Consider the following 21,107-nt stretch of genomic DNA (forward strand, 5'->3'; position numbering starts at 1 on the left):
TGCCGTGTAATTAATTGAGAAAGCGGAATATGAATGATTTTCTAGCTTCTAGAAATTGGCATTGCGTAAATTAGTCCTTCCAGGGGAGTCAGCCGAAGCGTGTGCCCGGCTCGACATAAATATAGACAATTCAGTAATGACCCATGGTAGCCGGCTGTTCTAAGAAGCTACTTGAAAAGCGAAGGAGTATTTTCCTCACATTTCCTCACCATTTTCTCCACCGCCTATATATAATTAATCGATCATGGGGCTAAAAAAAAAAATCAAGTCACTATGTTAGGGCTGACCCGGATTTGAACCGGGGACCTTGGGATCTGCAATCCTACGCGCTAACCGCTGCGCCACCAGCCCGCTTCCTTGAAAGGAGGAGGTTCAGATTTGCTTCTTAGGGAAAATAGCCGGGACAGCCATATGGAGCTTTGGGAGAACACACGGACACAGAATTAGTTCACTCCAGAGCGACATCCGTTCTCTTTTGTGAAATACAGAGTACATTGTATACATTAATCTAAAGGGCGCCAAACAAAGTCTCCCTTTTGCACATGATAGAAGCAGGCTTCAATTGATTAAACCCACCCTGATTGGTCATTGGGGTCCCCTTGTTCCTCCTGAAGAGATGATGCTGCTTCACCCTGCTGGTGGCTTTTGAGATGTCTAGACGGAGCCTTTACTTCATAGGATTAACCACCATCACTGAAGACATCATTCCGATCATGTGAAGTCTTATTGTCCAATGGTTCCTGGTGATTTGCTGCACGAAGGATTGCAGTGTCAGTCTTTCTTATCCCAGGTTCTCAGCGGCCCTGGTTTTTCAATGACAATGCGCGCACAATTTGCCGACCGTTATCCCACATTAAAGAACCAGACAAAGCTGGCAAAGCTCGTTTTCTCGACGACGACTCTCAGAAAAGCAAGGATTTCAGCGGCTTTCGAGCTCCAGGGCCATCTTAATCCCCGTCCTCCCATTCCCGTAGTAATTCTCTACCGTCTCCTGCTCCTCAAACCCACATCGCGCGTACAGCCTCCTCGCAGCCGCCCTGTCCTTGTCAACCCACAGCTGCACAGCTTGACAGCCTTCCCGCCGTAATCTTTGCTCGATATACGCCATCAACTGCCTGCCGACTCCCTGCCCACGGAGCGGTTCCGCGATGCAGACTTTATGCAGCAGTGCAGTGCCTTTCATACGCACGTACACTGCGTAGCCGATCACATTCGTAGCACTATTACTAGTGACTCTATCTGCTAGTTTCGTTTTCGGAGATACTGAAGAGGCCATCTCTGTAAACTTCACGTATATCACTCGCGTGTTGGGCTTTTTCTTCCATAGGTCCATGGTAAATTCGAATGCTTCTGAGGGCGGGAAAGTGCGCTTTTCAAGACGCGTGATGCACTCGATGATGGCAGTGGCACTTTTTTGAGGGAGTGTGTGAATGTCACTTATTACCAGTTGTGAAGATAGCGACATGACTTCTGTTGCACGATTTAAGTGATTATCCTCTTTAATTGGGTTCAATTTGGCTGTGTTCCTCGAGGAGGGAAAAAGTGGGCGTTGATTTGCCTTTTGGGATCTGCACTGGTCGCGCTCTAATTTTGTTTGGCCGTCCTGCTGGACTCTCCAACATTTCGGTCACTTGTCTAAAGGGAAAAAAAAAAAGGAAAAGAAAAATTATATATATACATTCAACCTTGGAGTTTCTACAAGGGACTATAGTATTCATTCAATTCGCAAATGCCATCCCAACAGGACGAAAAGCGCCAAGCAGCTCGTGAAGTCATCGATATCCTTCACGAGATATCCACGCTCCTGGTACGTACACACTCCGCAATTCTTCGTCCCATGAAAGAGACGGCTGTGCTCATAGGCGGATCGTCAAGAATACCCATTTGGACCGCACAGAGTTGTCTCTATGTGTATCTCTAATTGAAAATGGCGTCAACCCCGAGGCGCTGGCCGTAAGTTCCCCCGTAATGCCTCTTTGGACAAATCAGCACAGAAAAGAAAACCATGATACTTCTCTCTTTGCTTCCCTTCAGAGCTACCTTAAGGGAAATTGAAGCATAGACTGACTCCAGCTGTCATCCTATCACCTGTAGACCGTCATCAAGGAGCTCCGGAAGGAGTCGAGTCAAAGCAGAGGGCTTGTCGGTGGTGAATAGGGCCAAGGCTATTTTGGGTGGTTAAGTGCCAGATATGGAACAATACTGGCGACGTTTTGGAGGATATTTCTTTGTTAACAATTGGTACTTTATTCGCTGCTATTATGATTTATGACACGATACCATGCTGGGCCTTCAGGCAATGTGTTTCTTATAGGATTGTTTGTGGCCCTCACACAAGATGGGAATGACCTGAATACATAAGGCAAATAGATCAATTGGTAATATGGAAACTATGCACGCTAGGTCAACATGGAATGTGACCAAGTATATTCGCTCTCAGTGCTATGTTACAGGTTATAGATTTCCAGAAGTGCTGTCAGTTTTGCTATTACTACCACTCGCTCCAGCATCCCCTCTAGCAGCTTCTGTTGTGGCCGACTTTATTTTCTCGTTCTCCTCCGACTTCACCTCCTGCTTTTTAACCTCTTTCTCGTCATCAGAATCCCCAAGGCTAAAAGGATCGTGATCCGTAACCGGAGAAGGCTCCACCGTGGCTAACGGCTGCCACTTACTCGGCTTGCCTTGTGGTTGGGCAGCGCGATTCTGAGAATCTGAACGGGAAGAATGGGGGGCGCCGATCTCCTCTGGTGGGCCTTCTTGAAATGAGACCTTTCGTTGATCAGGGGAGGATGATTTAGATTTGAACAAATCCGGGTTGGCAGCGGGGCGCGGTGGACGAATTGGAGGTGCTTCATTCATGCGTCAGTTATGTTTCCGAAGGCGATCTTAGCCAATGCTTACCCTCTTCATCTCTTAATTCCAAGGTTGCAAAATCATCACTCAAAACCCGTGGATCCGCATCATATCGTTCGCGGTCCGCACTGCGACGAGCCTCACCACTTCTCCTTGGTCGATAATTTTGTGACTCGCCAAATCCTTGTCTGTATTGCTGACCTTGCCGATTTTGCTCGTAGTTAATCTCATCTTCCGATTCTTCGCCATCCAATTTCTTCTTTAAATTTTGCATCCAAGTGTTGACTCTTGTTTGGGTTTCCAAGAAACCCTTGCGGATGTTCTCTTTAATTATCGGAAGGTCGTCTAAAGGTAACGTTAGCTCAAACGACCGTGGCCTCGTCTGCAGTTCGTTCCACGCATACCATCAATAAAGCTGTGCTCTCGATCGTCATATAATTCATTCGGCTTTAAGCCGGTCTCTCTTTGTCTCTGTGGTAAGTGGGGTTCATGATCCCATCCAGACTGAGGATAGCTACGGTGCTGTTCCGAACGGTTATAATGCTCAGCCAGCTGGCGTGCATACATTTCATCTTGCTCGAGCTGTCTCTGGGTGGTGGATGTAGCGATTGAAGGGCGAGGTGGTTTCATAGGAGGAGGGTCAACTTGCGCATCCGGGTCGGACATCCCTTTGAAACTGAGATGAGCTCACAAAACGTACCACATGGGGAGAAGACTCGAAAGCACATACCGAGTAAGGCATGAAAGGCTCTATCTATGTTTCCACCACTAGCCACTACCACAGCTCTCACAACGCTGGCATCGATACTTGGAAATGCTTCCTTCAGCGTATTCTCAGCTTCCTGCTCGGGACTAAGTGGACGCGGGGGTTTCGGAGGAGCTTCATCATTCGGAGTTCTAAGTGTTGGAGTTGTTGAAGTTACTCCCGTTTCAAGAGGCTCATCATCAAAATCGAGCGGGCGAGCGGTCGTCGGGGATTCCGGATTGACAATGTTCTTTAAACGCTCGACAGTCAGCAAGATACTGGCCGTTAGGCAGCACGAAATCTGAGCTTCTCGTACCTTTGGCCCGTCAGCCATGATTGTTATACTGTTGACTTTTATGTCGTAAAAACAGCCCGAATAAAATCTATAAAGAAGAAGTAAGCTAGCTTTGAAGCGAAAAATAAAAGTGCACTTGATCGGTGAATGAGACGAGAAAGCTGACCCCCCTCGGGATGTTGACGGTTGCGTTACGAGTTCCTGTGTGGCTCAAACTCAAGTGACGCCATCTGCCCCAGACAACCAAAGAAAACTGATTAGTAGGTGATGTGGCTGGTGTCTCGGATTTTACTTTCGCCGAGCAACCTAGCCAGCCCCGGCCCCAGATGAGGTCGGGGTACTCAATCGTCTGTCTAAGCCTAAGCATCGCGCGAAAACAGTGAAGTCATATTCACCGATTGGGCGGGAATTTGAGAGTTTGAGCGTTCGGTCATGGCTAGCTCAATACGGTTAGCAATATATTCTGTTGGACTAGCCCGGTGAACTTTTAACCTACTCAGATGGCCACCGACTTTGACCTCTCCCCGGGCTTCATCTCGTCGCTCTATAAACCCCCAGCGTTATTGCCGATTGCACAACATCGCAATAGCTTGCTTTATGTCGTTGAAAATTATCCTGTAACCATAGTCGTGGGACAAACGGGTAGCGGAAAGACTACCCAATTGCCTCAATTCCTTGACAAAGCAGGATGGTGTGCAGATGGAAAGCAGATTGCAGTCACCCAGGTAGGTTGTTGCCCAGCTATGTTAACTACTGATATCTCATTGCGGTAGAATTACAGATGCACATGCTAATTCATGAATTAGCCTCGCAGAGTGGCTGCTACAACTGTTGCGGCTCGGGTCGCCGAGGAAATGAGGTGTAGTGTCGGCCAAGAGGTCGGGTATTCAATTCGGTTCGAGGACGTAACGTCTTCTGCAACCCGGATAAAATTCTTAACGGACGGTCTCCTGTTGCGAGAGGCTCTCGTAGACCCATTGTTATCTCGTTACTCTGTGATTATGGTCGACGAAGCCCATGAGCGTTCCCTAAGCACCGACATCCTTCTTGGGATACTCAAAAAGATCATGAAAAAGAGACCGGAACTGCGGATTATTGTGAGCAGTGCAACGTTGCAGGCAGAGGAATTTTTACGTTTTTTTGCAGAAGACCAGTTTAATGCGGAGAATGGAAGCGAAATGGGCGGCAAAGTGGGAAGAATTCTTAGCCTCGAGGGGAGAATGTATCCGGTTGATTGCTTGTTTCTGGAGAGTCCGGCAGAAGATTATGTTGAGAGAGCTATCAAGACAGTATTCGACATCCATGCGGGGAAAACTAATGGTGATATCTTGTTGTTTCTCACCGGAAGAGAAGAAATAGATCTTGCTATCCAAAAAATCTCGGAGCGTGCTGCCAGTTTACCCCCAAAATCCCAGGAGTTACTGCCATTACCCCTGTACGCGGGACTTACTACGGAACAGCAGCTCTATGTTTTTGACCCTGCTCCTGAAAATACCCGCAAAGTCATAGTCGCCACTAATATTGCTGAAGCATCCGTGACAATCGATGGGATCGTATTCGTTATTGACTGCGGATATGCTAAGCTCCGTGCTTATGACCCAAATACTGGGATCGATACTTTAACGGCAGTGCCTATCTCAAAAGCATCTGCTTCCCAGAGAGCCGGGCGAGCCGGGAGAACAAGACCAGGCAAGTGCTTTCGCCTTTATACCGAGGAATCATACGCATGTCTACCAGATGCCTCTGTTCCAGAGATTCAAAGGTCAAACCTGGCACCGGTGATTCTCCAGTTGAAAGCACTTGGGATTGATAATATCGTCCGATTTGATTTCTTCTCTAGCCCACCTGCGGAGCTTGTTGTTCGAGCGCTTGAGCTGCTCTACTCTTTAGGAGCTGTGGATGAGTACGCAAAGTTGACCAAACCTCTTGGTATTCACATGGCTGAGCTTTCGGTGGAGCCTATGATGGCCAAAGTCTTGCTTAACGCCTCTACATTTGGATGCCTCAGTGAAATTTTATCCATAGCAGCCATGACGAGTGTTCAAGGGTCCGTTTGGTTTCAACAAGAGGGCGACAAAAAGGGTATGGAATCCGCGCGGAGAAAGTTTGCCGTGGAGGAAGGGGATCATTTAACATATCTGAATGTGTACCAGGCCTTTGTCACCAAGGGAAAGAAAGACTCGAAGTGGTGCCGGGAGAACTCGCTAAATTATAAATCGATGCAAAAGGCAGTTAGCATCCGTGCACAGCTTAAAAGATACTTGGACCGCTTTGGAATTCAGATCGACGAAACCCTGTCCTCCCGCAAGTCTCAGCTGGCTACTACTGCGGAACAGATACAACGGTGCCTCACAACGGGATATTTTGGACATGCTGCTAGGATGCAGCCAGACGGCACCTTTAAAACCATAAGCGGAGGAGTAACCCTTCACGCGCATCCGAGTTCGTTGTTGTTTGTAAGTTATATCCAAGAGAAAGTGGTCAGATGTTGAAGTACTAACAAGTAACAAATAGAATCGAAAGGCGGACTGGGTGATTTTCCACGAGGTCCTGCAAACAAGCAGCAAGATATTTATTCGGGATATCACTAAAATTCAAAAGTCATGGCTCCTTGAGTATGCCTCTGACTATTACCAGGTGAAAGAGTGACCTGTTTAGCTTAGATACTACAGTTGTGTTGAGGGCAAAAGTAGAGTAAATGGCAAACGTTGTGATGCATGTCCAAGAAACTCGTCTGTTGATCTTGATGTCTCTGTCACCGAATTACATAAAGGGGCGACACGGCCTAATCCTAGTGGGAAGTAGAGAAGAATAAGGGAATACCCCTTGCTTGATCGTTATTCGAGACCCAAAAAGATTTTGGAGGGTGGAGGTTCACCCTTGACCCCATCCTTCGTTTTATAATACCCAGATCGTTTATCTAAATCCAAGTCCCTTCTGTGTTCAATCAGCTTCTTCCTACCAACTATAGAGAACCGCGGTGTTAGAATGTCACATCACCACCACCACCACCACCATGGCCATGGTGGCCACGATCATGATCATGACCATAGCGATGACTTGACCCCCGCGTTCCAGTCGCTTTTATATAAGCAGATCGATTTCGATGGAATTGTCACGCTGAACGAATCCGAGCCAAAGGCTGGCACTGCCATCGTCAAGAAAACATGGGCTCAGCGTTTAGACGATAGCCCCGAGCTGGAAAGCGATGTGGATGAGCAGATGCTGATGTATATCCCGTAAGTCCAACCTCCGATCCTCGAATGCCGCAAGTTGACGCCTCTTGATTCATTATTTACCCCGCCATGCTCTGCCCCTCCGTCAATATATTCTGACGCCACATCTCCATCTAACAAACCCAGTACTTCCGGCTGACGAGAGTCAATTTCAGATTCACTGGCCAGGTTAAACTCCACTCCCTCTTGTTCTACGCACCTCCTACCACCTCCGCCCCAAAGACCATTAAACTCTTCCGCAATCGACCGGATCTCGATTTCTCCACTGCCTCCGATCTCCAGGCCACCCAAACACTTACCGTTCCCCAGACACTCACAGGTTCAGATGCCGATGCCCTGGAGATTCCCCTTAACCGAGCTCAGTGGAACACTACGACATCTGTTACTTTATTTTTCGAAGATAACTGGAGTGGGGGAGACGAGGAGGTCACAAAGGTAGGGTATATCGGCTTTAAAGGGCATTATATGGCTCTCATCAGAGAACCGGTTACGGTGTTGTATGAGGCAGCGGCCAACCCGAAGGATCATGTTATTATACAAGGTGTGGGCGAAGGGGTTGGAAGGACGATTGGACAGTAGGACGGGTTCCGTGGTGGACATACTGGAAGATATGATAGATCTCTATTATTCTATTAGTTTAGCTTCCCTCTACCTTAGCGAAATGATAATAATGAATTAATACTAGCTAGGGAGCGGTGCCGATTACCAACAACTGGGGGTATGATATATCCTGTGTCCAAAGTGTAGTAAGTGCACGCACCGGATGCGTAGGAAATCAGACGATACCATTAACTCCTTCTATTAACACTCATCAGACCGACATCACACCGCGTATGTACATGCCGTGCGGTGACTGTATATTGTGCGGGAACCCTGGCGAAATAAAGAAAAGAAACTGCAGATATAGGGATACAAGGCTTAGGCTTCCATGGGGACTGCATTCTGCGCCTGTGCCCTGGCTCTTGCGCGGGCACGCTGGCTAGCTGTCGTGGCTCTATTCCGTTCTTCCTCTTCCGGCAATGCTGACGTTGGGACATCAGGGAGCTTCACACCCCCAGCAACCTCTCGCTCGAGTTCTTCCAATTCGTCTTCTACCTCGTCTTCGTCTTGATTCGACATCTGTCCGGCGAGCATGTGGCTTATTTCCTGCGAACCGTTGGTAATCTAGGTCTAGATAATGGAATGAAATAGCAGCGTAGGAAACGAACCTCCTGGTATGCTCTAGCCTCTTGTGTTTCACCCATCATCTTCTCTACTCCCTCGAGTCCCCCCATTTCTTTATGGATAGCTTGTAGCACTTTCGTACCCTGATTTAAGCCAAACAAGACATCCTTTTGGACCAAGGCAAATTCCACGCTGCCTGTCAATTTTTCCAGTTGGCCAAGCTGTGAATCAGTCTTGGAAAGTAGAGATTCTTGATATTTCTTGCGTCGTAGTGCTAAGAGAGCACGCGATCGATCGCCGCGAGCCAAACATTCTTTGGCAATGGCCGTTTCACGGTCTGTTAGGACAGTGATGCGCTTTTGGTACTGATGTAGCTTATCTCGTTGGTTTTTCAGATCGAGAATTGCTCTGGAATCAGAATCTCATAGTCAGCGAGTAAAACAAGAACAAATCTCTATTTGTATAGTAGAACAGGAACGGCAAACGGCTGAGGCGCCCTTTCGCTCAACGGCGCATTCGACGACTTGCGCTGCAGCAAATTGTGATAACAGTACCACACGTACCTATCTTGCGCGGATATTTTATGCGAGCTGGAAGTGTTTCCCATTTTACTAGCATCTCCAATAGTCTCAAGAGCACGTTTTCCAATCCAGTGAGGTGCTTCTCACGCATTGAATCGACGACGGATGGCTTGTATCAGCCGACTGTATCGGAATTACGGTACCGATTCCTTATCGATAAGCATAATCGTTACATAAACAGGGACTACGTCTCGGCTTAACAATGTTCCGGTATCTTCGGCAGGGCAACTTACCGGCCTGTCGATACAGCAAATTTATGACAGGAAGCGAAAGTTGATCTCGGGCGGCGAGCGAGACAAGCGCATTTTTAATATACAAAATGCCACCAAGGAATCGCGGCGGTCGGCCAAGCCTTGGGCATGGCCTTGATAAGGAGGTGAGCACATTGATGGCTTTCCCGAATGAATATAGAGCGCTGAATTTTTACCTATCATTGCAGGTCTACCAAATTATCCGCAAGCTCGTGGACGAACAGCAAGCGGAAGGTTCGGATTTACGGCTTGGTGTGCCTATGATTTACGACCGAATCAAGAAATCCAATTCCAGTTTAAATCGCAGACCCAAAAAATTATTAGAGGACAGTATTGAGCGGGTATTGGACGTTATTAAAGCTGACGCTTTGGGTGAAGATGAGTCTGAGTCGTTGGAAGGAGACTTTGAGGGATTGGTCGAGAAACAACAGCCTCCGGTATGGCGCCACGATTTCACTGGAAGCTGATACATTGCTGATATCCGCTTAGGCTTTGAATGGCGTAAACAAGAGCATCGTGGGAATGTGGAACACACAGTCGAAAACACCGCCAACTCATAAGAAATTAGATGGTGCGGTTGAGTCCTCGTCGTCGGTCCCCCAACCCACAAACAAAAGGCGTCAAACAGGTGGTGAATCGATCTCGAAACGTCGAAAAGCGGAGAGTTCTATCGACCGATCCCCACCGACATATGTGAGCCTTGCAGATTTAGGAGGCGTGGACGACGTGATTCAAGAGATGGAAGATCTAATTGTCCTCCCAATGACTCGGCCTCAAGTTTATTCCTCGTCCAAAGTTCAGCCGCCACGCGGTGTCCTACTGCACGGGCCTCCCGGGTGTGGAAAGACTCTAATTGCCAATGCTTTCGCGGCAGAATTGGGTGTTCCATTTATCGCCATTTCTGCTCCGTCAATTGTCTCTGGAATGTCGGGTGAATCGGAAAAGGCACTCCGGGAACACTTTGACGAGGCTAAAAAGGCTGCTCCCTGTCTTGTCTTTATTGACGAGATTGATGCTATCACTCCAAAGCGTGAAAGTGCCCAGCGTGAAATGGAGAAGAGAATTGTCGCCCAGTTACTCACATGCATGGACGACTTAGCTTTGGAAAAGACGGATGGAAAACCAGTTATTGTGCTGGCCGCAACAAATCGGCCAGACAGTCTTGATCCAGCTTTGAGAAGAGGTGGTCGCTTTGACAAGGAGATCAATCTCAGTGTTCCTAGTGAACCAGTCAGAGAACAAATCCTACGCACATTGACAAGAAATATGAATCTTGCCAATGGTCTGGATTTTCCATTACTTGCGAAACGGACCCCTGGCTTTGTCGGAGCTGATTTGAATGATCTGGTATCTACAGCGGGGACAGCTGCTATCAAGCGATATTTAGATCATTTAAAATCTCTAGGCGATGAAGAGATGGACATTGAAGAGCCTCAGAGCAACATAAGCCCGAAAATCTTAGAACTCCGCCGCCTGATAAGGCGAGCTCGAGAGGCGCCTCCGGAATCTGAACCCCAAACGGTATTTGTCTCCAACGAGGATTTTTTGGCCGCACTCCCCAAAATTCAACCTTCCTCGAAACGTGAAGGTTTCGCCACAATACCTGATACGACTTGGGCTGATGTGGGCGCCCTCGGTGGCGTGCGCGAAGAACTCGTCACTGCAATCGTCGACCCCATCAAAACCCCTGAAATTTATGCTCAGGTCGGGATATCAGCCCCAACCGGTGTTCTTCTATGGGGACCACCAGGATGCGGAAAGACTCTGCTTGCTAAGGCCGTTGCTAACGAATCGCGTGCCAATTTTATTAGTGTCAAGGGGCCCGAGCTTCTCAACAAATACGTTGGCGAATCAGAACGAGCAGTGCGGCAAGTCTTCGTTCGTGCGCGGTCTTCTATTCCTTGCGTTATATTTTTTGACGAACTTGACGCTCTTGTCCCTCGTCGCGATGATACACTCTCCGAAGCGTCTGCGCGTGTGGTGAACACATTACTTACTGAGCTTGATGGGCTTGGTAGCGCACGACAAGGGATATATGTCATCGCTGCCACCAACAGGCCAGATATCATCGACCCGGCCATGCTACGACCTGGTCGTCTTGAAACTCTTCTTTTTGTTAATCTACCTAGCGAGAATGAGCGAGTAGATATCCTTCGTACATTGGTTCGTAAACTAACTGTTGAAGTCACCCCGGAAATCGAAGCCCTGGTGCGCTCGTGTGAGGGCTACAGCGGTGCAGATTTGGGTTCATTGCTTCGCCGTGCCGGTTATGCAGCGATCAAGCGGCGAGATACAATCAAATTGGAAGATTTCGTAGTTGCAAAGACAGAGATTAGACCAAGTGTTACTGACATGAGGAGATATGAGAGACTAAGGAGAGAATGGGGAGGCGGGAATGTCGCGATTTAACTATTTGTCTCAGCACCATACTCTTTGTATGTATGTACGTACATATATACCTCTAAGTTTTGAAAATATACCCAGTTAGACGTCTTCTTAAAATATCTCATTGGCATTTTTCATTAAAGGAATAGCATGTTTTGAGAAAGCTTGGAGCACTATATCTCACAGCTAACCCCAGAGCGCCGCTTTAAATTAACATGTATCAGGGCATATCCGTGCACTACACAAGACAGGAGGTATCAAATCTATCACATCCATAGCCGACACGTGCCATCTGCTCCAGCACTAACACACCAAGCTTCCCTTGGATGCCAATCAAGATCTAGCACTCCCAAGTCCCCTGTGACTTTGTGTCCTTTTAGCACCTTCAAAGGTACAATATTAGCATTGCTGAGTAAGTCCCCCGTGACACTGCCATGGAAAATTTGTAAAGAGCCGTCGTCACTCGTGTCTGCAAAAAGAGGGTAATGAGGGTGATATTTAACGGCACGGATGGCTTTCTGGTGATACCGAAGCGTTTTATAGGGGCGATCGGAGAGATCGACGTCATGCCAGAGTAGACGTCTATCGTAAGAACCAACAATAAGATTATCGCCGCCAGAAGTAGAGGAGGATGTAGGATGGATGTCGAAGGAGGAGATCCATCGGGCGCCAGGGCGGAGAATTTTAACTAGAGTTTGACGGGAGAGATCATATGCGCGGATTGAGCGCTGATTGGCAACGAAGAGGATAGGTTTGGAAGGGTGAAAATGCGCAACTTGAGGTGAACCCCCACCTTTGAGACGTCGGCGGAATGGATATTGCGTAAGGTGTTTGGAGAGAGTGTGGATGGCGATCGCGACTGAGGCAGGGGTCGATGTACCAGGGCAGACGGTTACGAAGTAGTCTCCACGACGGTGCCAGGATATTGACTTGGCGATATAACCTAATGGAATCACTGCATATACGCCAGAATCCGCGAGGGAAGATGCAGGACGAGTCCATTGTACCGGTGAAGTCTTCTTTGTAGCACTTGTTCCTGTGGAGGTAGCATAGGCCCAGCCAGCATCAATCACCTCAAGGCTAGCCGCTTCCAGTTCCGGATTAACAACATCGGGAACAGCAAGATAGATACTGTCACCAACAGATGCTGCTAGAACGACAGCTTCTTTGCCTGGCCTCCAACGGACGACATTGACTGCATCTTCATCGCTTAGTTTAACACTCCACAATTGTCGGCCAGTGAGTAGCTCCCAAACGCGAACGGTACCGTCATCTCCACCACTAGCTAGCCAGACCCCAGTGGGATCAATTGCTAAGCTTCGAACACGCCCGCGATGACCTCGGAATAGTGTTGCACAGGTTGTTGGGAACGGCTTAAGTTCTTCGGGGCTAGGTAGCTTAGGCAGGAGAGACTCCGGGTCAATGTTCAACTTGCTCCGTCGTACTCTTGGCGCCAAATACAAGTCGAGACAACGTTCGAACTTCTCCTTAATAAATCTTTCGTAACCTGGCACTTTTCGCAAAGTGCTATAATCCGTTGGCAGATACTCTCTTTCGCGATCTTCTTCATCTTGGTTCTCCCATTCTTCTTTCTCTTTCTTATCAGGTAGATACTCTGGCGGCGGATGATAGCTCTCCTCATATCCTGGTGGTGGTAGTTTGGGAGCTGGAATATTCATTGGATGATCTGGCCGTGGAGACTCGTCAGCCCATAAATCGTATGTCTGTATTCCTTCTTGAGTTGCGTCCTCTTCTTCCGGGGGCTTATACGGAAGAATTCTGCCTTCCCGGATGGCTTTAACAATTTTCATAACACGCTTTGCCTCATGTTTCGAAGGTATAAATCTTCGCTTTGGCTCGGGGACTGCGCTGAGAGGCATTATCTCTTGCTTGCTCGTAAAGTACTCGACGGTAGGCTGGTAGGGGTCGTAGCCATCCTGGGTGATCTCATTCATCTGTACTTTACGCAGCAACTCCAGCTCCTCTTGACTTAGTTGCAATGGCTTTCCGGTGGATGGATCGGTCAAACCAGTCCAGCCTTTTGGAATCTCGATGCTATCTAGCAGTGCATCCAATGCTTGACCCTTTGCGGGGCGCAGGATCTTTTTCCCGTTAATATTGTAGCCGATATGGGGATACTGGTCGTAGAAAGACAGTGGGATATCGCCAATCGTATTGGCCTCTTCATCGACTTCGGAATACTCCGAATTATCATCAGGATTGATTTCGGGGTAGATATACCGCTCGTTGCCATTTGCATCTTTTTCAATTCGGTAATTTGGTTCATTATCGTCGGACAAGTCGTTGCTTTCCCCATCTAAAGAACCGTCAAGGCCGGTTGCAATTTTCCCACTTTTCGCCCGGGCAAAGGGTTCCGTATCGGATGGGACTTCATCGCTATGAAGCTCATCGTCGTCTTCTCCATCGTCGCTGCTGAAATCGCCAATCAACTCAATCTCTGAGTCGCTCGCGTCGGCGGAGCTATCAGAATCGTCCCTGTCGAGCGCTTCAAGGTCGTATTCATCTCCAGAGACGACGCTCGGGTCTTCGTCAACATCTTTCGTTATAGCCTTGCGCTTCTTGGAGCCCTTGGAGTAATCCATCGCGAACAATCGGGGCCTGGATGACTCGCTGAGCCCTGCCGTCGGCGCAGTTTCTCGAAATTGTGCAGCTTTTTTCCCGCTCGAAACTGCCCGGACCTGCAAAAACAAAATTCCGACTGTCTCAGGAATATTGTTGTTCCGTCGCTCTCAACCTTGGTAGCCACCTGAACTTGCTGTCATTGGTCAACGGAGCAACACGCATGGTTAGAAGGTTAAGTATGTTATGAAGTCAACGTCGCCTCAAATCACAGAAAAGGGTAACAGAGAATCTGAGGAGGTCGATCTGAGAGAGTAGAGTTCCATGTTCGAAGGCGGACCTGCTCTTCATCTGCCGTTGAAAGATTTTGGAGCGTGCCTGAAATCGCGCGGGGCATCGAATCTCCTATCCAGGCTCGACAAATTCCGACCAACACCAACCCAGCCCTCGCAGTCAGTAGCAATTTATTTTTTTGGTTTGCTGTCAATATTAAGTCGGGCTCTTCTGGGCATCACCGCTGCGATGCACATCAATCAAACCAACGCAACTGCTCCCTGGCTTGACCCGGTTATGGACTTCTCATACTCGAATGTCAAGGCCTTCAATGCGGGAGCCCTCCCAAAGCGGCACACCGCCTGCGATGAGTGCAGTAAGTCGTTTTGACTGATTGCGCGTTGGTGTCTCTCGCGTACCAACGTCTTCGATTATAGGGCAGCGAAAGTTAAAATGTTCGGGAGAGGCGACAGGATGCAGCCGTTGTGTTAAGCAGTCGTTGGTCTGTCATTATTCCCTCCAGAAGCCGATGGGGCGGCCTCCAAAGAGGAAACGGTCCGATGAGAGCAAGAATTCCATACCTAGTCAGACTTTGGATGACAGCAATATTACGGACCTACTACCGATCCTTGAGGGTATTCCAGACCCCGTGGGCGCATTGGAGGCCGCTAACATGTGCCCGGCAATTTATAAATCTTTTATGACAAATCAGTATGATTTGAGAGCCGGTCCGTTTGTCACAGATGGGCCGATATTCGAGTCCGAAGTTTTCCAACCAGAACCTCTTCTGGAGTGGAAGCCACATAACCCGGACTATTCGCAAATAAACACCCCAATGATGTTCCAAACACCAAATTACCAGCCCACAGATTCCAGCTTCTCCCCTTTGGCTCCAAGTTTAACGACGCAATGTTCATGTTTATCATATCTCTACTTATGCCTCAGCTCCATATCAACACTGTCGTCATTTCCGCTCTCTGTCCACACTTTAACAACGTTATACAGCGCAGCACGCACCGCGAAATCCGTGATTCACTGCCAAATATGCCCGCAAGCTTTCAACACCTCAATGCAAAACCTCATGCTCCTCGGTACGCTCCTGAATGTGGTAGCCGATGGGTGGCTCCTAGTGTTTGGCAAAGATGCCGAAGCCCTGGGAAACCTGAGCGTCGACCCCTCATATATTGCATCGCTGCCTACCGATCCCGAACCGCGCCGGAAGCACTGGAGAGCATGGTTACATAATGTCGTTAAGCATGCTGTGATTGGAAGTAGCGTGCCGCCTATAGTCCATGCTGTCCAGTCTCAATGCCTTGAAACACCGAGCTTGCTCTCGTTGATTGAGGATATGGAGGAGAGACAACGAAAAATCCATGCAGAGGGGCAAACCTGGCAGGATAAAGCTTATCCGGCGGATGCACCCGGCACAGTTTGTCAGCATCAGAGCGAGCACAATAAGGAGCAAGACTACTTTTGTTTGAGGGTCATAGGTAGTGCAAGGAAGGTGATTGCAAGGTTTAATTTTGATGAGGGCGAATCGGGCCTTTAGCTGATAGACAACAGGTCTTACAATGGTCTCCTCACAAACTGGAATGTGTGGAATATATCTGTGTGACTGTCTGGATTCTGCGGGCTTGCAGCCTTAGGACCACATTCTTCTCTACGTTTCTCACCTAACTTTCTCTGTATGTAGTTCTCAGTTCCCATACAAGGCACGAATAATGTCCGGACATGCGTTTCTGCTTCTATATAGGTATTTTAGGGAGTTGCGAGGGATATTGAGGAATCCGAAGTGACTTTCACTTTCCTATGGATTGGACCTAGGTACGAAGTATTCCGCATGCGACAACCCTATGATCTAAATTGCCCATGAAATACCGAGAATAAGACGCCCAACGTATGGAGATACCAATGTAAGTGCACTATAAAGACATGGCTCCCACCCAAAGCACCCGTATCTCACAGCGCGGGCGATTTTCTTTTTTTTTTTGAAAAAAAAGAAAACAAAAAAAAAAAAAAAAAATATGAAATAGAGAAACAAAAGGGACAATTTACGGAATTGTTGATGATCTTCGAGTGAACAGACCGGAATCCTAAAGTTACTCATCCTCATCAGATTCCACAACGTATCGATTCTTCTTTCTCACTGGGGGAGTGCCCGCTTTGGCCCCTTCCGGTTCTTCACCATCCTCGAGAGGTCGTTTCGGAGACTTCTCATTTTCACGAGTGGCCATCTTATGTGGAGCAGAAATCTCGTCGTCTGTTTCACCCTCTGCTTCTAGGTTATCGTCTTCCTCTAGGATTTCTTCTTCCTCCTCCTCTTCAATCTCTATTTCCTCGTCGCTGCGGACAAGGAAACCGTCATCTTCGTCATATTCATCTTCACGAGTCCGACCCCTGCGACCATATCCCTCTTCATCGTCGGTGTAAATTTCTCCACGGCGGTTGGGCTTACGCCTGGGTTTCTTAGCTATGCGCCCTCGAGTGGCGAGCATGTCGTCACCTTCTAATCCAGCGATCGTAAGACCAGCTCCACCGGTTCTTCCGGGGAGGCCTACACGCCTTCCACGATCGAGGTCGCGATCTGCAGCTAGCTGTCGTCGTCGGGCCTCGCGAAGCTTCTCGCGTTCAGCTTGTTCGGCCTGTTTCTTTGCAAGTTCCGGGTCTTCCTTGACATCGAACATAGCAACAGTGCCATCAGGATTCTTTCGGCCGGTTCTGGTTGCAGCCGCCAATGATTCTTGTAGTTTTTGAACCGCATCATCTGTTTCAACTGTAGTAGGAAGAACGGAAAGTTGTCCGGTGAGGTGTGAAGTGATACGGATGACTGATGAAGCTTCTGCAGCAGCTCCAAGATAGACATGCGAGTCCAATTCAGAGTCATAATCAGCGTTTTTAGAGGAATTATTAGGTCGCCCCAGAGGTTTCAGAGGCATTCGGTATTGTTCGGTCGGGTTTGAGGCAAGTTGAAGTGTCAAAGAGCCGTCTGACCAGCGGATGATACGTGCATTGGATTGAATATCCTTTCCATTCTTGGGGTCATAGCGCCAGCAAAGCGAAGTTGAAGCGGAAGAAAATGGCGGCGCAACGTACGTCTCAGGGTTAAAATCCTCGGACTCAATGGACAGGAAATTCGGCATATTCAGCGTATAGAACTGAAATTTACGGATGTCAGTAAAAGAAATTGTACCACAGGCGAAAAGAACCAACCTGTCCGTCCGTGGATTCCGGCTCTGTAGTGCGACCAAGGTTAAGGTCCATTATATTAAGCGTCTCACCGAATTCCGCGCCATCTTCGTCCATCGGGGATTCACGCCGATCCCAGCGCCCTTCATCGTCGCCTGAATCCAGTTCCTCATCGTCAAGCTTTCGTCGGGGTTTTCTAATACGTGTTAGCACACAATGTTAAATTTGAATCAAGGCCATGTTGAGCATACTCGTGTGAATCGTCTCCGCCTTCAGAGCCAGATCCAAAGAGGTCCGCGTCGTCGTTGTCAAGGTCCGGCTTATCCTCTTCAAGCGATGGTGGACTATCTTCGCCTGGTAAAGATGCATTTTCAATTGTATCCCTAACTTCATCTTCGTCCACTCTGGGACTATCGCCACCCGAAGACATCTCCTAGAAACGTAGAGTATCCCTTCAGAGCTTGGATAGGCTGATAGGTGTTTGAAATACTCCGTAGAGGTGTGGCGTGTTTGTGAGTGTGTAAATCCTAAAATGCTTGAACAAGACGAAAGGCTATCGCAGAAGCTGCACGCGCTGAGTAACAGGAAGTAGTGTTGAAAAACAGTTTGTCGTACTAACACCACTTGATGAAGACGAGGTCTTGAAGCTGTGAGCGCATTCACAGTTCTCTCTGCTCCACCAGATCTAACGCTAATTCCCCAAGTTCTCCTAGCGTGGCAGGGCACGAATCGATGCCGGAGTGAGATGATAATCCGAGCCGGAGTTTACTTCTCCCCCGTTCTGCCATCTTATTCTTGAGGCACTTACTCACTTTCTCCAAACACACTGAGAGATTTCACGGACAGAAATTTCTTCTATTGTTCAATCTAGCTGTTGCTGCGACCTAAGACACCATAGGTAAACTACTGCTTGGTTCTGTGGTCCAATATTAGACAGATTTCAATCATGGCGACGTTCTTCCAGAGCGTGTATGTTGTCCCTCATCGTTCCCCAGTTGTGTTCTAACTATTATGGCTTGTGTCCCCATTACACAGGGCCTTTCAAATGTGATATTACACTTTCCTTCATCTTGTTGCATTCAGTCTTGATTGTACTCTTTTGATCTTGGTTTCATTTTTCTCCCTGTGCTCTGCTGTTCAAACTGCTGCTAATTTCCCCTTGTTTAGCCGTCAGGGATTTGGTAGGGGTGGGAATAAGAACAACAATAACAACAACCCTCCGAAAAATGGCACGGCACCATCGAATCAGCAGTCACCTACGTATTCGTCGAGTCAAACCGCAAACGCGAATGCATCCTCGGTCTCGTCCCCGCTTAGTGCTGATAATACCCCGAGTGAGCGTGAAGGTATCAAGTACTTCTTCCAGGAGAAATATGCGCCCCTCAACGTCAAGGGGAATTTTTTGACTCTCTGTGCTTGTCCGAAGAATGTAGAGCTTGGGGAATGGCTGGCCCATCAGAGTATGTTACCAAACTCAACATGCTCATTCAGAAGATCTAATACCAAGACAGTTGTGGAACAAAACCGCCTCATTCATGGCATGCTCCAAGTGGTCCAGGAAGTCAACACTCATACCGGGCTTCCAATCTGTAACGAACTAACTTGCCCTACCATGTCTGCTGGAAAGTATGTTGTGCCATTTATGCCGATGCTAGTGAACACGTGCTCATAACCATTGTCTCTATAGCCTGACATATACCTGGTTGGTGGACGGGAAAGCAGCGAAGATATCGGCTCCCAAATTTATAAATCGCGTCGAGAAATGGATCGTGAGCAAAATCCACGACCCGGTGATGTTCCCGACGGAACAAGTGTCATCGCCTCCCACCACCTTCGCCGTTGCTGAACTCACAACTACGCCTGGGTCTGTAGCAAATCCGTCGCCAGCCAGCCCACCCGCAGGAGCCACGAACAATACCAATTCCGCTGGAGCGACTCCCCAAGATTGGATTGGTAAATCAAGTGGTTTCCCACCAACGTTCTACAAGGACTGCCAAGGCATTATGAAACAAATGTTCCGTTGCTACGCTCATTTGTATCATGCCCATTGGGAAAACCCGTTTTGGCATATTAACAAACACGAGGTTTTGAATATGTGCTTCGTGCATTTTGTGACGGTAGCTAAATACTACAAGCTTGTCGCTGACAAGGAGATGGAACCGATGCAACCGTTGATCGACATTTATATCAAGCAGGAGAAAATCCCTCCAGAAGCCCTTGCCGGTCACTGGGCCCAGCAGCCTGCTGCTCCCTCTACGTCTTCTCAAGGATAAACATCCCACAAGCTGGCTATTTACGATATCACGGGCGTTTTGAATCTTTGCAAGTTTCTGCATGACTACCAACGGAACGATGTGTCTTTCTCATATTCTTTTTCATGGGCGTTATAGCGCTTGATTAAATCTCGGCCACAGAAAAGAAGGCTCAACTGGATGAAAGTCATATATGCATTTAATTACGGTGTTACTTTGTCACTGTGGGCAAATGGACCATATTTCATGTTTATTTACTTGATTTCTCTGTCCATATTCAAGTTGCTATGTCAACCACAGCTACGAAATAGTGGTTGTTTCTCCAGTTACGGCCAAGTTCAATGGAAATGCTGCGAATATCTGGTTGTTCTCCGGCCGCTCATGCATTCGGGCGGAAGGACTTTTAACCCGGGTATCATGCGGCTATTGCTCACGTATTCTTCTCCATCCCCAGATTCTATCTGATAGCCTAGCTCAACGGTCCGTCCAAAGCAGATCAAGGCGCCTGTATGAAGCGGGATTTGTAAAGCAATCTAAGCATCCAAAGCTTTGAATCCCGGGCTGCAAAGCTACACTTTCTGAGAATTCAAAACTCAAGCAGTGTCTGCAGTGTGCTCAGCAGGGATAAGGACCTGCCGTGCTTTGTGTATCAATCGCTCTTTTCAGTTCAGTTTAAAGATACACCCCTTCTGACTCGTCTTCTTGTTGTCTTTCGTTGCCTCCTGACCGGGGCCCCATCGATTCCTGTTGAGATGCCCCGTTGCTTTCAACAGATCGGGTCTGGGGCTGGCCAACTTGCAGTCGTTCGTTATCACTTCCAGTAATCGGTGCATCAGGTAGTTCAATATCTTCCGCTTCAGGTCCAAGTCCTATTTCACTTGTTTCATCCAGCTTGTCTGTGCCATTTAATTCGATCCACTCTTGTCCACGGGCCTCCACCTCGGCTTTGACGAGGTCGATCCGGTCCAACATTCGCTTGATGACTTCTTCATTTTCAGATATGGCTTCTTGGCAAATTTCATCGCCTCCTGGGCTTATTTCTATGTATTGTTTGAGTTCGGTGTTGGATCGCTCGAGGTGGGATATTGAGTTGCGGAGTTCAAACACCTTCGCGTAGAGCAATGGAATGGTCAGGTCTTTGAGAGCTGCAGCGAAGGCAGTCGAAGTAATAGGTAAAGACTCGGACGACATTCTGCCCTGAAGTGCTTATCTCTTTCTTTCAATCTGTATGGTCGAAAGCTGCGTGATGCTTTGGTGCTTTGACGCTCTGTTGCCTCCACGTTATCCACGACCTTATGATGCCAAT

General features: G+C 48.1%; 12 protein-coding genes and 1 non-coding gene across 13 annotated transcripts; 6 read left to right on the top strand and 7 right to left on the bottom strand.

The window, feature by feature from the left end:
• Nucleotides 1-278: 278 nt before the first annotated feature.
• On the bottom strand, nucleotides 279-351 carry D8B26_006806. Its single transcript has one exon. It is a non-coding gene; the product is annotated as a tRNA-Cys (tRNA).
• A 364-nt stretch (nucleotides 352-715) lies between these two features.
• Nucleotides 716-1,465, bottom strand: D8B26_006807 (uncharacterized protein; the record flags this gene model as incomplete). The annotated part of the gene is made up of 1 exon (XM_003070237.2): nucleotides 716-1,465. The coding sequence occupies one exon, from the start codon at nucleotides 1,463-1,465 to the stop codon at nucleotides 920-922; it is 546 nt and encodes a 181-aa protein (XP_003070283.2). The 3' UTR covers nucleotides 716-919.
• Nucleotides 1,466-1,640: 175 nt separating this feature from the next.
• On the top strand, nucleotides 1,641-2,157 carry D8B26_006808 (uncharacterized protein; the record flags this gene model as incomplete). Its single annotated transcript, XM_003070238.2, has 3 exons — nucleotides 1,641-1,807; nucleotides 1,876-1,953; nucleotides 2,095-2,157. Exons 1-3 carry the CDS (start codon nucleotides 1,730-1,732, stop codon nucleotides 2,155-2,157), a joined length of 219 nt encoding a protein of 72 aa, XP_003070284.1. The 5' UTR covers nucleotides 1,641-1,729.
• Nucleotides 2,093-4,071, bottom strand: CUE5 (ubiquitin-binding protein cue5). Its single transcript, XM_003070239.2, has 5 exons — nucleotides 3,915-4,071; nucleotides 3,584-3,848; nucleotides 3,258-3,521; nucleotides 2,902-3,198; nucleotides 2,093-2,849 (listed from the first exon to the last, which is right to left on the bottom strand). The coding sequence occupies exons 1-5, from the start codon at nucleotides 3,930-3,932 to the stop codon at nucleotides 2,455-2,457; spliced, it is 1,239 nt and encodes a 412-aa protein (XP_003070285.2). The 5' UTR covers nucleotides 3,933-4,071; the 3' UTR covers nucleotides 2,093-2,454.
• A 222-nt stretch (nucleotides 4,072-4,293) lies between these two features.
• On the top strand, nucleotides 4,294-6,542 carry D8B26_006810 (uncharacterized protein; the record flags this gene model as incomplete). Its single annotated transcript, XM_003070240.2, has 3 exons — nucleotides 4,294-4,618; nucleotides 4,700-6,349; nucleotides 6,408-6,542. The coding sequence occupies exons 1-3, from the start codon at nucleotides 4,394-4,396 to the stop codon at nucleotides 6,540-6,542; spliced, it is 2,010 nt and encodes a 669-aa protein (XP_003070286.2). The 5' UTR covers nucleotides 4,294-4,393.
• Nucleotides 6,543-6,673: 131 nt separating this feature from the next.
• Nucleotides 6,674-7,857, top strand: D8B26_006811 (uncharacterized protein). Its single transcript, XM_003070241.2, has 2 exons — nucleotides 6,674-7,132; nucleotides 7,285-7,857. The coding sequence occupies exons 1-2, from the start codon at nucleotides 6,882-6,884 to the stop codon at nucleotides 7,706-7,708; spliced, it is 675 nt and encodes a 224-aa protein (XP_003070287.1). The 5' UTR covers nucleotides 6,674-6,881; the 3' UTR covers nucleotides 7,709-7,857.
• Nucleotides 7,858-7,940: 83 nt separating this feature from the next.
• VPS20 (Vacuolar protein sorting-associated protein 20) lies at nucleotides 7,941-8,948 on the bottom strand. The gene is made up of 3 exons (XM_003070242.2): nucleotides 8,857-8,948; nucleotides 8,338-8,701; nucleotides 7,941-8,275 (listed from the first exon to the last, which is right to left on the bottom strand). Exons 1-3 carry the CDS (start codon nucleotides 8,898-8,900, stop codon nucleotides 8,048-8,050), a joined length of 636 nt encoding a protein of 211 aa, XP_003070288.2. The 5' UTR covers nucleotides 8,901-8,948; the 3' UTR covers nucleotides 7,941-8,047.
• Nucleotides 8,949-9,193: 245 nt separating this feature from the next.
• Nucleotides 9,194-11,553, top strand: D8B26_006813 (uncharacterized protein; the record flags this gene model as incomplete). Its single annotated transcript, XM_066125302.1, has 3 exons — nucleotides 9,194-9,250; nucleotides 9,314-9,562; nucleotides 9,615-11,553. 3 exons carry the CDS (start codon nucleotides 9,194-9,196, stop codon nucleotides 11,532-11,534), a joined length of 2,226 nt encoding a protein of 741 aa, XP_065981384.1. The 3' UTR covers nucleotides 11,535-11,553.
• A 68-nt stretch (nucleotides 11,554-11,621) lies between these two features.
• ERB1 (Ribosome biogenesis protein erb1) lies at nucleotides 11,622-14,146 on the bottom strand. Its single transcript, XM_003070244.2, has one exon. It carries the CDS (start codon nucleotides 14,111-14,113, stop codon nucleotides 11,777-11,779), a length of 2,337 nt encoding a protein of 778 aa, XP_003070290.2. The 5' UTR covers nucleotides 14,114-14,146; the 3' UTR covers nucleotides 11,622-11,776.
• A 229-nt stretch (nucleotides 14,147-14,375) lies between these two features.
• Nucleotides 14,376-15,948, top strand: D8B26_006815 (uncharacterized protein). The gene is made up of 2 exons (XM_003070245.2): nucleotides 14,376-14,739; nucleotides 14,801-15,948. Exons 1-2 carry the CDS (start codon nucleotides 14,415-14,417, stop codon nucleotides 15,910-15,912), a joined length of 1,437 nt encoding a protein of 478 aa, XP_003070291.2. The 5' UTR covers nucleotides 14,376-14,414; the 3' UTR covers nucleotides 15,913-15,948.
• A 459-nt stretch (nucleotides 15,949-16,407) lies between these two features.
• Nucleotides 16,408-18,014, bottom strand: D8B26_006816 (uncharacterized protein). The gene is made up of 3 exons (XM_003070246.2): nucleotides 17,801-18,014; nucleotides 17,574-17,745; nucleotides 16,408-17,518 (listed from the first exon to the last, which is right to left on the bottom strand). The coding sequence occupies exons 1-3, from the start codon at nucleotides 17,977-17,979 to the stop codon at nucleotides 16,463-16,465; spliced, it is 1,407 nt and encodes a 468-aa protein (XP_003070292.2). The 5' UTR covers nucleotides 17,980-18,014; the 3' UTR covers nucleotides 16,408-16,462.
• Nucleotides 18,015-18,386: 372 nt separating this feature from the next.
• Nucleotides 18,387-21,068, top strand: D8B26_006817 (uncharacterized protein). Its single transcript, XM_003070247.2, has 4 exons — nucleotides 18,387-18,518; nucleotides 18,717-19,009; nucleotides 19,061-19,175; nucleotides 19,237-21,068. The coding sequence occupies exons 1-4, from the start codon at nucleotides 18,496-18,498 to the stop codon at nucleotides 19,820-19,822; spliced, it is 1,017 nt and encodes a 338-aa protein (XP_003070293.2). The 5' UTR covers nucleotides 18,387-18,495; the 3' UTR covers nucleotides 19,823-21,068.
• Nucleotides 20,402-21,019, bottom strand: D8B26_006818 (uncharacterized protein). The gene has a single exon (XM_003070248.2). The coding sequence runs from the start codon at nucleotides 20,990-20,992 to the stop codon at nucleotides 20,474-20,476; it is 519 nt and encodes a 172-aa protein (XP_003070294.1). The 5' UTR covers nucleotides 20,993-21,019; the 3' UTR covers nucleotides 20,402-20,473.
• Nucleotides 21,069-21,107: the final 39 nt, after the last annotated feature.

This window comes from Coccidioides posadasii, chromosome 3, assembly GCF_018416015.2.
Source record: "Coccidioides posadasii str. Silveira chromosome 3, complete sequence".
Classification (NCBI taxonomy): domain Eukaryota; kingdom Fungi; phylum Ascomycota; class Eurotiomycetes; order Onygenales; family Onygenaceae; genus Coccidioides; species Coccidioides posadasii.

What these genes read in the sequence shown, in the direction of transcription:
- CUE5 (XM_003070239.2), bottom strand. An exon ending in AGCCTTTCATGCCTTACTCG is followed by an intron (nt 3,522 to 3,583) that starts GTATGTGCTTTC and finishes TCAGTTTCAAAG; the next exon opens with GGATGTCCGACCCGGATGCG. An exon ending in GGAATTAAGAGATGAAGAGG is followed by an intron (nt 2,850 to 2,901) that starts GTAAGCATTGGC and finishes GCATGAATGAAG; the next exon opens with CACCTCCAATTCGTCCACCG.
- D8B26_006811 (XM_003070241.2), top strand. Translation starts at nt 6,882, where the DNA reads ATGTCACATCACCACCACCACCACCACCATGGCCATGGTGGCCACGAT. An exon ending in CAGATGCTGATGTATATCCC is followed by an intron (nt 7,133 to 7,284) that starts GTAAGTCCAACC and finishes AGTCAATTTCAG; the next exon opens with ATTCACTGGCCAGGTTAAAC.
- VPS20 (XM_003070242.2), bottom strand. Translation starts at nt 8,900, where the DNA reads ATGGGAAACACTTCCAGCTCGCATAAAATATCCGCGCAAGATAG. An exon ending in AAAATATCCGCGCAAGATAG is followed by an intron (nt 8,702 to 8,856) that starts GTACGTGTGGTA and finishes TTCTGATTCCAG; the next exon opens with AGCAATTCTCGATCTGAAAA. An exon ending in AGGCTAGAGCATACCAGGAG is followed by an intron (nt 8,276 to 8,337) that starts GTTCGTTTCCTA and finishes AACGGTTCGCAG; the next exon opens with GAAATAAGCCACATGCTCGC.
- ERB1 (XM_003070244.2), bottom strand. Translation starts at nt 14,113, where the DNA reads ATGGATTACTCCAAGGGCTCCAAGAAGCGCAAGGCTATAACGAAAGAT.
- D8B26_006815 (XM_003070245.2), top strand. Translation starts at nt 14,415, where the DNA reads ATGTTCGAAGGCGGACCTGCTCTTCATCTGCCGTTGAAAGATTTTGGA. An exon ending in CACCGCCTGCGATGAGTGCA is followed by an intron (nt 14,740 to 14,800) that starts GTAAGTCGTTTT and finishes CTTCGATTATAG; the next exon opens with GGCAGCGAAAGTTAAAATGT.
- D8B26_006816 (XM_003070246.2), bottom strand. Translation starts at nt 17,979, where the DNA reads ATGTCTTCGGGTGGCGATAGTCCCAGAGTGGACGAAGATGAAGTTAGG. An exon ending in GGCGGAGACGATTCACACGA is followed by an intron (nt 17,746 to 17,800) that starts GTATGCTCAACA and finishes AACACGTATTAG; the next exon opens with AAAACCCCGACGAAAGCTTG. An exon ending in CGGAATCCACGGACGGACAG is followed by an intron (nt 17,519 to 17,573) that starts GTTGGTTCTTTT and finishes CGTAAATTTCAG; the next exon opens with TTCTATACGCTGAATATGCC.
- D8B26_006817 (XM_003070247.2), top strand. Translation starts at nt 18,496, where the DNA reads ATGGCGACGTTCTTCCAGAGCGT. An exon ending in GCGACGTTCTTCCAGAGCGT is followed by an intron (nt 18,519 to 18,716) that starts GTATGTTGTCCC and finishes CCCCTTGTTTAG; the next exon opens with CCGTCAGGGATTTGGTAGGG. An exon ending in CCTACCATGTCTGCTGGAAA is followed by an intron (nt 19,176 to 19,236) that starts GTATGTTGTGCC and finishes TTGTCTCTATAG; the next exon opens with CCTGACATATACCTGGTTGG.
- D8B26_006818 (XM_003070248.2), bottom strand. Translation starts at nt 20,992, where the DNA reads ATGTCGTCCGAGTCTTTACCTATTACTTCGACTGCCTTCGCTGCAGCT.